At 42.8% G+C, this 15,645-nt stretch overlaps 1 protein-coding gene across 2 annotated transcripts in view; it reads left to right on the top strand.

The window, feature by feature from the left end:
• The first annotated feature begins 903 nt into the window (after positions 1–903).
• Positions 904–15,645, top strand: part of LOC109624545 (cyclin-dependent kinase 17-like) — a 29,341-nt gene continuing 14,599 nt past the window's right edge. For both annotated transcript variants that reach the window (XM_020079297.2, XM_069528090.1), the window contains exons 1-2: positions 904–1,345; positions 11,887–12,035. In XM_020079297.2, coding sequence (XP_019934856.1) covers positions 11,909–12,035 — 127 coding nt within the window. In that variant the 5' untranslated portion in view covers positions 904–1,345; positions 11,887–11,908. The remainder of the gene's footprint in view (positions 1,346–11,886; positions 12,036–15,645) is intronic.

Here is a 15,645-nt window from a genome sequence, read left to right as displayed (position 1 = left end):
TTCTCTGCGTCTCAAAATTGCGACTTGCTCATTCAATAGGTTAGTAACTTAATATCTTTTGGTGTTATCACTCAATCTGTCACTTCAGGGGAAAATGACAACTGTGTTCAAGTTGGCAGATAAAGTAGCTGCATTCAAAGCCAAACTGGAATTGTGGGGGGGGCGAGTGGACAGAGGGATATTTGACATGTTTTAAACATGAGCAGGGATTTTGGAGGACAGCTCACCGGTGACCTTAAACGTACGTTTGAGACAACAACCTTGCCGATGTTCTGGATGAAAACCAAGCCAGAATTTCCTGACATAGCCACAAGAGCACTGAAAACCCTGCTACCATTTCCAACATCCCATCTTTGTGAAGCGGGCTTTTCTGCAGTGACAGCAACCAAGACAAAATTACGGAGCAGACTGGACATAAGGAACACACTGCGGGTGTCATTGTCTCCCATCACCCCTAGATGGGACCAACTCGTTGCAGAGAAACAAGCCCAGGTCGTGTTATTTTATTTTTGCTGTACTTATCTGCCGCACCTTGAAGGCAGGTCCGTGAAAATAATGCCTACATTAAATCGGTCCGTGGTGCAAAAAAGGTTGGAGACCCCTGTTCTAAAAAAATATCTCAATAACTCAATATGATGACTACTTTCTCTGTGTTTCTAATTAATATATTACTGACAAACATGTTCCTATTATTTTGTAATCTCCATTCAAATGAATGAGTGCAGACAGTTTCAGCACAAACTGGGGGGGGGGGGGTCATTACAGGCCCGCTTTACTTTTAGTTGCTTTGTATTGGGAGCTGAGTTGTACGAGTGCACAGTACAGCGCTTTTTCCAGTAGGGGCCGCTGTGGGGCTGCAGTGGCCGCCACCGCGTCGTTTCTCGCAGCGACAGTTAGGTGGCGCTGTTTCCCGCCTGCAAGCACGGGGACTGTGGTGGCAGCGGAGGACTCGCACTCAGACCAACATCATCCACATCGTCCGCCGCACTGCCGAGGTCTCTCCGGGTTTAAACACGCTCTCACACCGAGAGGAGGGCAGAGCAGAGCGGGGCCTCCTGTCTGTTTCTACCGGGAGGGAAACTTTAAAGCCCGCAGAGGAGCCATGCTGCCGGGCGACACAACAACAACCCCGCGGACATAAGCGACAGCGAGGAGCAGAAAGTAGCTTCCAGCTCCACGACACCACAAAGAAGCAGGAGGTGGAGAAGAAGAAGAAGAAGAAGCGGCTGCTCACCCGCTTTATTGTATTTTAATTTAGGGGAACAACGGTAGGAAAGACGGCGTCCGGCCTGAGGAGAAGCTCCGAGGTCGGGGACTCCGGTCGGAGCAACGCTCATCGTTTCTGGTGAGAGCTCTGGTTTTTGTTTCACATTGTCGGTGTAGCTTGTGTGGATGTATGGCAGAGAAACACGGCCGAGCTGAGTCAAGACACATTTAGTGAACAACACAACGAGCCGAACAACGCTGCAGTGTTCTCCCCACGGTCCTCGGCTCACTTTGTCCCATTCACCGGTCAATGGCCGCAGCTCAGCCGCACAGGTTAACTGCTGGGTTAGCTACACTGAGCAGGAAGCCACGTTCACTCAGGTTTATCAGTGGCGGCCACAGGAGTTAAACATTAGTGCGAGTCGTGTTGTTAAATGTCCCACAGCAACACGAACTGGCTGTTGTCACTAAAGTCAACGAGGCTGTCGTGAGAGGAAAGAATAGGGAACTGCTGCTCTGCGTGTATCGTCTTGCATAGTTGCTACCAAAACACTCACTGACCCACATTACACAGGGTGTCCTGTCTTTCTGGTCCAAATAGTTTCACAGGCCAGTCGAAGCTCTCTCTCTCTCTCACACACACACACACACATTCACTCACTGTCTCACACACAAACACACATTCTCTCACTCGCTCACACATACACTCACTCACTCACACACACACACTCACACACACACATACACTCTCTCACTCACACACACACAGACATACACTCTCTTACTCACACACACACTCACTCACTCACTCACTCACACACACACACACACACACACACACACACACACAGAGCTGCAGGCAGGTATAGTACTGCACAGACAGGTAGGCCGGACTCAGCAGCCTTCGCAGGAAACAGTGTGAGCAAAGAGTTTCCAGGAATCTCAGCTTTCAACGAATCCCCCTTCACATAGGTCCGGTTGTGGGAGTTCATCTGCCTCTCTCTCTCTGTGTTTGAGTGTGTGCAGCCTGCAGGATGTCCAGTAGGAAATCAGCATTGTTTTAGAGCGAGGCATTGTCATGGCAAACTGGTGAAGGAAGTTAATTTCAGTGTGAGACCATGTTTATTGCCACATATGTTGTTCTCATGTGTTTATGGCTGTTTCCTTCTGAGAGCACACATTGATTCAAAAATATTGTTAACCCTGTCCTGCCAGTTTAGGTTGAAATAATTAGGCAGGTATTTTTCCATTACCTAAAGTTTATCAGCTAAAACTAATGCGGCAGCCCTGCGTTGATATTTACATTTCATCAATAACAACAAGAGAAGAGACGTTTCTGAGGAATTTCCTGTTGATTGATTAATCAATTTATCATTTAATAATTTCAACTGTCAATAACAGTTATATCATTTTGTCAGGAATCTATTTATGATATTGAATAATTTCTACTTGCATGAAAAAACTGTTACTAGGATTATTTCATTTAACATTGTGTCTGCTGTTATGAAACCTAAGTTTCATCACTGAAATCAAAACAATGTTTTTTAAATGCCTTGTATCTTATATCATTATAGCATTGCTTTTCTTCTAATGTAGCAAAAGAACGCAAACTTCTTAAAATCAAACATTGCCTCGCAGCAGAAATATGATTATAAGAGAAATCGTCTGATCAAAAAACGTGACAGGTTTTGATACCATGCTGCAGAAATGTTTTGGTCGGAACCAGAAAAAGTACTGATGTAGTTGATGTTGTTTTGCTGACGGCTGATTGGAAGAGCTGTCAAAGCACTTTCTCTCATTTCTTGTGAAACGATTTCAGTTTGAAAGCCACAAGCTGTCAAGCTTCTCTGCAGTAAGTGAGCTTCAGAAGGTGTGTGTCTGTTCTGGGCTCAAAATACTGTGTGTTGAGCCTGGTACATGCAGGAGGGCAGGGATCTGTGGGGAGGGTGGTGGGGTATGTGAGTGCAGCCGTGTGTTGGTTTGACGTGGGGTCGTTCCCTTGGTGAAGACCTTCGGGATGGCGGTATCAGGGTAACCTAACCCGCTGTGAAACAGCTGTAGCAACGTGGGGCTGATCCCCAGAGTCCCAGTAGAGATCAGATGATGGTCCAGTATGGGTGTGTGTGTGTGTGTGTGTGTGTGTGTGTGTGTGTGTGAGCATACACACAAGTGGCTGTTTTTTTTGCCAGAGCTTCAAATGCAGTGACAAAAACAACAACAAAAACCAAAACTTCATTGACTTTTTGGCTACTTTTTATTCCGTGTCCCTCCTTTCGTTTACTAATTAAGTGTTTGTGTGTGTGAGAGAGAGGTCAGTTTGAAGCAGCAGGCCAAGACAACTGGCTGAAGGTTAATGTGTCACCAGTCTTTGGGGAGCAGCTGCTATGTCACAGGCACCACTCCTGTCTATAGATAGCCATGAATACAAACTCTTCCTCTTTTCTCTGCTGCATTAACACAAGAATCCTGGCACCGGCATGCAGCCCGGCCCTCTCACAAGCAGTTGCCTCCCAAGACAAATGCTGCTGCTTGCAAGTTTTTCCACTTTCACCCCCCGATTCTCTATCTCCGTCTGAATCTGGAAGTGCCTGCTGTGGTGGTACCAATGACCTCTGCCTCCCCCGTCCCTCCCTCCAGCGTTGAACCAGCTGGCAGAGAACCTTTTTGATTGAGTTATACAGTAATAACCTGACACCACATATCTGGGTCATCTGCAGTATTAATGTTTGAAACAGGTGAGGGAATAATATTGCCTTTTTCCCATCACTCTTGGCAGGACGCTGTTTGAAACTTGTTTAGTCTTTATTTGGAAGCAGACGTAGTCGCGTCTTCATCCACACCAACGTTATTACACTTGAGCAGGATCACATATTTTAGGTGCGGTGCAGTGTTCATAATTAAGTTCTCCCTGGTTTAATAAAAGAATAAATGTTTAATCCTCGTGTTTGGTTTTTTAATTAGCTGAATTTGGAAACCCCCAGGCTCGCTGCACTTCACGCTCAGTGGGTTTCGTTCTTATCAGGGACAGAGAAAGTAGTCCACTGTTCAACAGCTGAAATTATTGTCAGGCCCCTTGTTAATGATATTATCAAATTTCCATTTAATTTAAAGCATGGTGTAAGCAAGTTTTCCACAGTTCTTCCTTTACTTCAGACTCAATGTATAATGAGAAACTGCAGACAAGAGTAGAAATTTTGATGTTTTTAAAACCACTACAATGGCTTCTGAAAGTTGCTTGTGTTTGCAGTTTGATATGGACACCGATATTCTGATAACCTCAACCCCATCCTGCCATCTGCCCTTGTTAGATAGCAGTTTGGCCCATTATTCCCTTTTAACTGCCATGAAAGGCTATCAGGACCTGCTGGTGCAAGGATGAGCACAGACAGGCAGTGAGAGGAGGCTAATTGTCGCTCTCTCTGATGCTAATGCTCTGCTCACAAATGAACAGCAGGTGACATGATGTCCAGACACAAATCAAACAACATCAATTATCTCTTTAAGGAGCCAAACCGTAGTTTGTGATAATCCGGACGTCTTTTTATTTAGAAACTCACTTAAATGTACTACTACTACTCTGCAAATCTGGTCTATAAATGCAAATTTACAGGAAAGAAATTAACACCCAATGTCTAGTTTGACTGCAGTTTCCATAATTCAGTCTCTACCATTGTTTGTTCTGACCATCATTTCATCCACTAAAGATCTCCTACAAAACTTTGCTTTTTACTTTGATTTTCAAAAGCAGGATAATGTTTGTAATGTATATCATCATCATCTTGGAGTGACAGGATCCCGCCGCAGGCTGCCAGATAAAATCAGGCTCTTATCTGTTGATCTCAGTACCCTGCTATGAACCAGCTGCGTCCACAAGGCTTATCTGTCACAATTCATGCTGGCTTTTCATCCCATTCATAAACTCAGCTGTGTTATCACGTGTAGTAAGTGGTGTTTTTAATTTCAGAGACATTGTTAAGCTCTTCCTGACATATTTCTGGAAGAGAGTTTTTTAATCAATATTAATTCCATGCAATTCTGGATGCACTTGTATATTTAAATCTCAAGCTTTCCCCCATTATGTACATATGTGAACCTACAATTCATAAAAATTGCGGTATTAGTTATCTGACAAATGTCTGTGACTCTGTAATATCTGTACTTGTTTAACATGAGATGTGAGTAATATGAGTAGTTTTGGAAATTAACAGGGTTTGGTGTTATACGTAGAAAGCAACCCGCATCTTAATGCTTATCCTCTCTTGATCATTTTAGTTAGTGGATGATGGCTTAAACAACAGCCAATCTCACTACATACCTGAAGTTTGCTTTAAAAATTACTGCATCACTTGATTTGTCGGACTTTGGTAAATGTGGTCTTTGTTTCAGCCACATTGTTTCCACTATGACACCCTGGGAAACCCGAGAAAGTTTATCAGTAACAAGCAGAAGATGTAACAATGAGATGTGGAAAAAAATCACAGGTACTTTAAGGGCTTCAAGTAACGGTTATTACGTTTTCACTGGTGTTTGTATGTTTTTTTTAGCAGGATTATGCAAAAACTACTAAAATTACACACGGATCAGCTGCCTGATCCAACAAATTTAACATTGTGAGACAGGGTGTTTTTTTGACATTTTCGCCAGTTTCCCACAGAACAATTTGTATATCTAGATGGAAAGAAAATCAAGTGTATTTAGGGGTCTGCTTATATTTGTGTTCAATGCAGCTTGATTGAGGTGACGGTTGTGCTCTACTGAGTGTTCATGTTTTCATTGATGATTGAGCCTGCAATTATTTTCTTGGTAAATCTTTTACCAAGTTTAATCTGAAAAAAGCCTGTCATGAAAAGATAGCCATATATGCAAGAACATTGCCTTCACAGCACAGTTTATATATATCTTTATGCGGTTTAACAGTAACACCTGTTCTTTCTGAAAACCATATTAGCTCAGTATAACTGTAGCAGTATTGAACTTGGTTGTCTACTATCTGACTGCAGGCAGAGCTTGGCCGCAGGGAAAGCTTAGAGAGGAGCAAGGCTGTCAGTCAAGCTGCTGTAACCATAGCAGCAGTGCTAATCAGCCTGCGTTCAATCTTACTGCCTGTGAGATCTGCTGCTGTGTCACCTGTCTGTCCTGGCCTCTTTAGGCCATAGGCTCTGGCTGAGGTGTCTGTTGTCCCCTCTCACACACTCGCTCAACAGCACTGACCAGTCTGTCATCACTGCTCAGTCCTGCGGTCACAGGTGACATCTGTGATGAGCGTAAAAGCAGGGTGCGTTGAGAATGTGCGTCAGTGCAAATGGAAAGGAGCAAAGAGAAGAGGCGAATATGATGAGACTCTTTGTGTGGCTATCCTTGATGAAGTTCAAACAGATCTTACAGTAGAAGTAAAGCTTCACCTGCTGCAGTGTGTGGGTGATGCATGCCTGGTTGTCATGCTCAGCACTGCTCAGCTCAGCACCACACAGCACGGTGCTACAGCCTGCGTCTCCTGAAAAAAGCCCACTTTATACTGTGCACAATACAGCCTTTATGCAAGGCCACCATAATGGAGCCAGCTCCTTCACTCATGTCCTCATTGTCTTGGCCAGGATGAGAAAAGGCTGCTCTTTAGAAAAGCAAGGCTGAGCTCACCCGTGATTCATGCCAACAGTCACGCTTGTTCTCCACTGCCTTCTGTGAGCGAGACAACCAGGGGTGGAGAGAAGGGAGTTTTCTAGGACCCCCGTCCTCCCTCCAGGCAGTGATGGCAGGAGGTTTACTGGACCCTGGAGGGGTGACTCAGAGGTTGCGACCTTGCTTTTCCTGTTTCTGTGTGTGGCCCAGACAGAAGTCACCCTGTAGCTGGTCTGTGGTGTGATTGGTTCGTCCAGCAAAAGTGGGACAATTGCACAGGCTTCCGCAGTGATGTTGGCGTGTGGAGCGCTAGTCTGGCATTGCAGGGCTGCTGTGGGGGTGGTGGTTCTTCACAGCAGGAGCTCTACTCATACCCTTTTAGAAAACCTCTTGTTTAGTATCGACACAGTTACTATCTGCCCAGGGCTACAGCAGGAAAAGGACAGAATCCATATGAAGCATATGTGTAATGTCAGCACTGTAGCATCCATAATGCTTCACTCCCCACCTCCCAGCTCCTGTTTCCTTCAAATCCACCTCCCTATCTCCTGCTTACTGTACTGCCAGGAAAACAGGTGGGAAATGTTGTTTAGCACACAACTGTGTCAGGGCTACTCTGTGATGTGAGTGTCACATCGTGGTGGGTGTTGATGACTGGTTTAGGGGATAAAAAATGCAAACTCGCTGTAGGTTGTGAGATGGAGAGAGATGGAAAAAAATCAGCATGCATGTAGTCTCCTGCTGCGCTCTGCATTTTCAACATGGAAAAAAAGCAGCGGGGTTGCCGTGGCAACAAATCCCAAATCAGTGCAATCCTCGGACCCTTCCATTCCCCCTCAAGTTCCCCCTCTCCCCCTCTCTCCCTCCCTCCCGCCACCTCCTCCTCCTCCCTGGCGTCCTCCCAGTGGATCTGGAGCTCAGACCTCAGACCGGCCTACTTAGGAGAGCAGGCATGAGGCTGAGAACAGGGATCATGTCCAAAGCTCCGCACTCGATCCCAGAGCAGGGACGTGGGCCAGCGGATACGGATCCACAGTAGACAGCCCCCCTTCTTTTTTATACTGCTATTGTTAACTTTCCATGGAGCTCTCAGAAAGTGATTTGTATCCACTGAGTCTGCTGGATAATAGATTGTGTCCCAGTTATTTATGAGATGTTAATGTGCCCCCTGCTATAGCTTCATCCTATACATTATTACAGCAAGAGGGGGTCCTGGTTATTACCATGGAAACCAACAGTAAATAGCATGTCGGTTTATCCTAATCTATTAGTACTTAATTCTGATGTATCCCAGCGATTTACTAACATGTCAAAGTGTTTTGGTTCAACCAGAATAAAATCTGAATTATGGCGTCAATTTACGGATGTGTTCATTATTGATTAATCTATCAATAAGTTTATAAAAAGTCCACAAACTGATGAAAGTAACAAGTTCTTAAAGTTCAATGTTACTTTTAGTTTTACCAATTAACTTTTATGAGATGCTGCTTATTTACATGTTGTTTTTTAAGTATATGATTAATGAAAATTAATGAAAAAATGTATTAACAAATGTAGAAAAAAAATCTACATTTATGGGTTGAACATGGCTCTCCTTGCACACAGTGTTTCAAACCATCTTGGACCTTGCAGCGCCGATGCTTACGTTTACGTTGATATCTGAAAAGGTTACACCCTCTAATCAAAGGTGGGCGGCCCCGCCCCCAGGGACAGCTTGTTAGTGGGAATCTATAAAGCTGCGCTCATTTTTCGAATCAATGCTGAAACTATTAAACCACCATGTTGTCTACCTGCCCCTCGTCTGTCTCACACACACACTGTTTGAACGCTGAAAAGTGTGTGTGCTGCTACTGGAGTTGTCGCTCATAGCTAGATAACTTTGCATTAGCAAGCAGAATGGCATTTACTACGTGGCTCTTTGTTTACGATGTCCATGTGTGTTCGGGTGAGAAAGAGCGAGGGGGATAGGTAGATATGTTTCTGGAGAATTGTTTGGGCAATTTCCATGGAGAGACATATTTTTCTTCAAATTAAAACAGCAGCAAATAATCACATTTTAAAAGCTGGAACAAGCAGATAATTAGCATTCTTGCTTTAGTATACAACTGAAACAACTTAACAAGTTGTTTGTTTCTATTACTTTTCTGTTGATTAACTAATCAATTTAATGACTGTTTCAATTGAAGTTCAACCAGAGTGGTTAGAAAATTGCTACTTTGGCTATTAAATCACTGATGCTTTGACAGGTAAGTCGTCTTCTTCAGTGCACCTGCCAACAGTGATGAATAAATAGTTTTCGATCAGTTCTGAGTGTTCCCTTTCTATCCAGTGTCAGCGTTGCAGGCTGTGTGCACGGCTGCAGCAGGAGTGTGGGTAAGGCTGATGTGTCAGGAGGCAGAACTGACTGACGTGAAGCCGTTATGACAAACTAGTTGACGCTCTGCCTCCTCTTAGTTCCTAGAATGATGAGATTGATTGGCAAATGCCAAAGGGAAGAACGTATAAATGTGGAATAAAAGCTGCACAAGACAAGAATATCATGTAAAATGTATGGTCTGACCAGTCTGAAGAGGAAAATAAGGCTGTAGTGGAAAAGAGTATCTCATCTGTTCTACAGCTTGTCCATAGTTCCTGGGTTGTATGACTGAAAATGTGGCATAAAGTTGCATAAAGCTATTTGTGAAGTCTGATAAATTGTGTGATGTAATTTCAGTAGGCATAGGTTGGGTTCCTAGTCTTAAATTTTAAATATAACAGAAACCTGGCAGTGGATTTAGAATGAAGTGATGTTACCAGAGCTCTGTAACTGCTCCAAATTTCTGCTTGAGGCTAGTGACTCAAAGATACATTAGCTGCTACCAGCACCTGAATCTCTGTCCCAGCTGTCTGTGGTTGAGATGCAACGTGGGTAATGCAGGGGGCGGGTTTGGACAAGGACGATGTGGAATGAAAAAGATGATATCTCTGGTTCAGCTGAAACAATAAAGGTCTTTTCTTTTCCTCTGTTAGAGGAGTGCTATGTTAAGTTTGTGAGAGTGAAGACATTGTTAATTTGTCCTGTTAATTAAATTTTAATGTTTAATATGTGCTCCTCTCATCTCACAAAACTTGGACTTATCATTTTGATATCCTGAAAGCTATAGCTATAGAGACTTTGTGCAATAAATGTGCCTGACCAGAAACAAGCCAAGAACATCACGGCTCCATAAAATTTACCCCAAAAGACTGAACCAGGTAACTGAAACCAGTAAGTTCACAAATTACACAGTATGTGGGTTTTCCAGTTCACGTTTTTTCAGGTACCTCACTGTTATCTGAAGCTGCGCATAGTGTATTAAGTTTCCTTCTGCATTTTACATTCTCCTGATCTTCAGTCTAATATTTCTTCCATGCGCTTCCCCAGTTTGCTTTGGCCTCAGTCCCAGTTCAGACAAGACGCTTGCTGCTGTCCACTCAGTGTAGGGAATAGGAACAAGCTCGCTGCCTCATAAAACTCTGCAGAGGATTCAGGAGCTGCATGTTCTATTTTTCATGGCAGATTTTTTTAACACACTGATTCTAATGATCTGTTTTTGTGTAATGAAATGTTTAAATCAAGCCACTGTGTTTGTGTTGTTTGGCTACAGATGTCATATGTTGTCACATTTTCACACTAGTTATTGTAACCTTTTCACCACTTTTAGTTAGAGCTGATGCTTTTCCCAATCCCCACCATCTCCAATAGGTAACTGCAGGTTAATCAGTTCAGTCATCCATCAAACATTCATTACTTTACAGCTTCTCAAATGTGAGAATTTTGCTGCCTTTCTCTGCCTCATATCTTCATCAGTTGGATATGGTTGGTTTTGGACACATCACTTCGGGCTGTAAAGAATGAGAATTTAAAGATTTTAGACAAAAAATCTATACTGACAATAATCATCTATTGCAGCCATATGTTTGAGACTAGACTGTTTGGAAAGCTTTGTAGTCTTTCATGCTCTTTTGTGTTACAATTGCACAGGCAAAATAAAGGACAATACAAAGTCAGAGTAATGTTAGCCTTTAATAACCAACGTTTAGAGAGCATCTGTAGTTCTCAGTCAGACCCTGTTCTGTTACAATGTCCCTCAAACGCAATCATCCCCACATTTCCTCTGTTTAACTGTAGCTGATTTGATGCGTCGCTGGATATAATCCATGTCATGACTGATATCTGGAAGACAGGGCTGTCACTGGGGACTAGTTGACAGGCGGTGAAACCTGAAGCCCGTTCTGCTCATCTGTTTTCATGTCTGCTTTTAGTCATTATCATCATCGTCATCATCATCATAACCACAGACAGACAATCACAGGTCCAGACTTGCAGTTGTAGTGGAGTCATGATTTCTACATCGAGGTCACAGGGAGCGGCTGCTTGTAATCTGCTGTTTTCACAAATATCTTCCGTCTTGATTCGAACCCCTTTCCCTCTCCTCACACAGATTCTCTCTCACACACACATAGAGCCTCTAGCTAGAGTCTAGCTCTTGCACTCAGTCACACTCGTGCACACAGTAAAGGCAGCTGGAATGTGTAATGTGGACTCAATGTGGCCCAGGCTAGTCCTGCTCCATTCAGCAGCAAATCCCTCCGGTTTAGGATTTGCTTTTACAGTCCGCTGTGCCAGGGACCGAACTCTAAACTCACCCGTAAGAATCTCTCACTAACTCGTCATATTTTCCCAGGGGGGAGGAATGTAAAGCAATGTGCCTGAATGAGCTGAGTCATAATTATCATCCGGGTGCTGATTGGTCTGTGTCTTTGTTCGGCCAGTCTGATACCTAGTGATCTAACCCTGTCTTTGGTGTCAGTTTGGCTCCTGATTGTGAAACATGGCTTCAGGCAGATGAGGTGTCACCTTTTTGAATTAAAGCCATTTTGCAATACAGATATGAGAAATGTCAAGAGCCACATCAACACTACAGCTTTCAGATAGTTGGTTCATTCTTCTGTAACTAAAACATGCACTCATGCATTCCCTTTTGTCTTGCATGGATTGCAGCCAAATGTCAATTTTTTCTTTCTTTTTGCTTTCCTCAGGCCTCCCCTTCCCGAGAGCTCCATGGAGAAGATGAAGCGGTTCAAGAGACGACTCTCTCAGACATTACGGGGCAGCCACACCATTGACGAGTCGCTGTCTGAGCTGGCTGAGCAGATGACCATCGAGGAAAACGGCCTGAAGGACAGTGGTGAGTTTTAATCAAATTAAATTTAAAGGGTGTTTGTATTCAAATCTCCGTAGATTTCTCTATTTCCCTCTTCATAATGTTTCATGGCACTGAGTTTAAGTAGTTTCAGTTTAGTTTTCTTACATAACTTATGTATGGTGAATACTACAGTGCCCATGAGTCCCAGCATATACCAAGGTCAGACTATGCAACTTTCAAAGTCATCGGATCACTGTGCAGTTCACACAACAGGATGTCTTGTGATCGGGAGTCTTGCAGTCTTTGTGCATTAATAATACTTGATTGCTTGGGGACAGGAGACCACACGCTACACAAACTGTTACCACTTAAATGTCTGGGGATTTGAGTGGCATGTCCTCTCCATTTAAATCAAATGTAGACTAAATATTACAGACACTATATTAATGTGCAATTCAACAGCATCGCAAACTGCAGCCAGCGTCAACAAACCTAACATTACAACCTTTATGGAGGGAAGATATACTGGAGGATTATTGAATTTGACTCCATTAGAGCAAGTCATACCTATCTGGCAGCTGAGTGTGTTCCTCTTCTATCTCTGGGTCTATCAGGTCACTGTGGGCTGTTTTTCAGATTAATAAGATGAGGGGCTTAGTTTAGTTGATTTTTGGGCCCAGGATACACATCTACAACAAGTGAAGGATAAACATAGGCGAGTGGGCATTTATTCAAGCACCAGGATAATGTTTAAACATTCCCAGCACATTTACGCAATGAAGAGCATATCTGAAATGGGATTTAGTCGTTGAATTTTAATGGACTGCAGATATAATGTACTTTTTTTATCCAAAGCAAAATCCAAATTTGATCTAACACGATCCTAGAATCTGAAATAGGAATCAAAGTTGAACTGCTGAATGTTTTATTAAGTTAACATTTGAAGCTCACATTAAGCAGCATGCTCAACAGAACACAATGGGCCTCATTCACCAATTTCTTCTTAAGAATTTTCTTATCTTTTGCAGCATAGACCAGATATTCTGTGTGTGTTCTCCTCTTCAACATTTCCAAGCATTTAAAAAAAAAATTTGCAAGAACATTTTTTTTTTTTTACAACCATACAACTGTAGAGTTAAAAGTAAAAAACATATTATTGTATACAAGCCTTTCAGTGCTCTTTATTGTGTGCAGATTCTGTCCTTACATCAGAACAATAAGAATAAGAGGAATGAGAAAACATTGCTGAAAGTAAGGATCCTTGTAAAAGTGGATTTTAAATCTTAAAAACGGTGAATGAGGCCAAATGATTAGATATTTCTAACTGAAATGCACCTCAGGGGATGAGGTTGATTTTTTTTCATTAGGCTTTAATGTTAGTTGTTACTTTTTATCAGGGAACCAACAAAGATGTGCCTCTTTCACACTGACAATTCAGTTTTATTTTGCTCCAACTGCCACTGGCTTATTGTCAGTTAGATATAAACTCTGTTCTGTGCTCACAGACACTGTAGATGATTACATCATTCATTTGGATTCAGTTGAAGGCTGCAGCCTTTAAGGCGTCAAAATAAAAAGCAGAGTGGCACAGCAGCTTATCTCTGCTGATATTCACAAAATCTACGGGGAGCGAGGGAGGGAGCATGCCTCGGTGTGCCACCACGTCGTTACCATGGTGCTCGGGGTACTGGAAACATTCTAGAGTTTCCATGACATTGCCACAGCAACTTGGATGACTTGGTGAAGCTAGTTAGGAATCTCTTTTTTCTAATGCTTCCCTAAATTTCGCACACCCCGAGTTCTCTCTCTTCCAAGCCTCTTTCAGACTTGTCCTCAGTTATTTTCCCTTCTTCAAACAATCAGATCGTCCTAGGACACCCCCCCCCCACCTCCCAATTCTTCTGAGAACTAACTGAGCTTTGTAAAGAGCTTTTTGTGCAGTGATTAACACCAGGTTTGGCCAGAGTGTTCTGTGCTTAGAGAGTGGGGACACAGAATCATGTTCTGTGTGTTTGTGTGTGTGTGTGTGCGTGCACATGCGTGTGTGTGTGTGAGACAGAGCTTGCGTGTTGGGATTGCAGTGGCCTGTGTAACAGTAAGTAGGGTAGAGAGGAGACAGAATGGAGTAGCCAGATGAGATGTGATCTGAACTCTGTGATTGGGGAATGTGTTCTGGTTCTGATCTGGTTATGTAACACGACAACATGACTCAGGCCAGCGGCAGTGGCAGCAGCTGCAGAGAGATAAGGGAGCGGTGGCATAAGGACCTGTATATTATACTTGGGGGCTGTGTATTTTTCTGTCTCCATATAGGGAATCTAGGAAATTCTTAACAAACAGTGCAGTGCAAATGTTTTAGAGGATTCTCTCAAATAGAAGGGCATTAATACTTTCTATATTTTAACACACACAGTATAAACATCAGAAAAAGGTCAAGTGAGTATTTGGTGTGACCATCCTTGGTGTTTAAAATAGCACCATTCCTTGACAAACATGTGCACCCTTTTTGAGAAAACGGTACAGTTTGTTCTTCTGTGGATTGTATCTGTATCTGTCTCTTCATGTCCCAAAATGACTCCATGATGCCAGAGCTTTATGGAGGCCACATCGTCTGGATCAGATGATGGTCACCAGATCATCTGCTGCAGGACTCTTTGTTCTTCTTGTCACTTTAGATACTTCTTCATGACCCTGGTTGTGTTTGTGGTTGTCACAAGGTGACTGCAGGTCCTTAGAAAGTCTTACAATGTATGAAATTCAATTTTATAAATTTAAGTCCCTAAAAAGTCGCTGTAAAGAAGAATTACTAGTTCAGATTTGCATTGTCTGTTTCTAGTTGGGTTTATATGTTAAACTAATGCCTTTCTTACCAGCCTGATAGCTAGTTTATGAACTTGGAAAAATGCAAGTTAAATGATAAGTGGCTTGAGAATGACAAGCATTTGTGGTGGTTAAAGCCAGGCCCTGGATGTTCTCATCAAGCATGTCAAACGTTTGTCAAACTTGGGATAATGGGGATCAAGGAGATCCAGTGAAGTATATTTTCGGTATTTCCATAGCAAGTTTGATCTTAAATTTCATTTCGTTAAAAAGGTCTTAAATAGTCTAGGACCTGAACATTTTGCTGTGAATCTGCTTGGAAAAGGCAGTTTGAGTCTTGTGAACCTAATTTTCATGATGAGATTTAAGTGAGAAAACAGCACCACAGGGTTGGTTGACCCTGGATACCAGAGGCCAGTCTAATCATTGAGCTGTGGGGGTGTTTAGGTGAATACATGGCTGGCTTACTCTAAAACCTCATAAATCTTTGTTTACCATTTATTATAGATGTTGTAGATATAAAATGAAGCTTGTTGTGCTACTACATGTCCTACATTCCTTACTGCCTGTGCAAGTTGTTTTTGTTGAACTGCCTTCCCTATACTTGTTCCCATCGCTTTTTTATATGATATGATCTGAGTCTTTTTCCGAGGGGGAGATCAAGATGCACCCTGCGTCTGTTTGCATCTTTGAGTGGAGAGTTCACCATGTTGAGAGCTGTCAAAACCAGAAAAGTGGGAATTACGTCGGCCGTGAACTGTGACTCTCCATGTGGTGTTATCTTGTAGTATTTTGATCACGCACATGAACTGATATAACATTTTATTTCATT

Source organism: Paralichthys olivaceus, chromosome 7, assembly GCF_024713975.1.
Source record: "Paralichthys olivaceus isolate ysfri-2021 chromosome 7, ASM2471397v2, whole genome shotgun sequence".
Classification (NCBI taxonomy): Eukaryota; Metazoa; Chordata; class Actinopteri; order Pleuronectiformes; family Paralichthyidae; genus Paralichthys; species Paralichthys olivaceus.
This window is presented reverse-complemented; position numbering and strand designations above follow the sequence as displayed.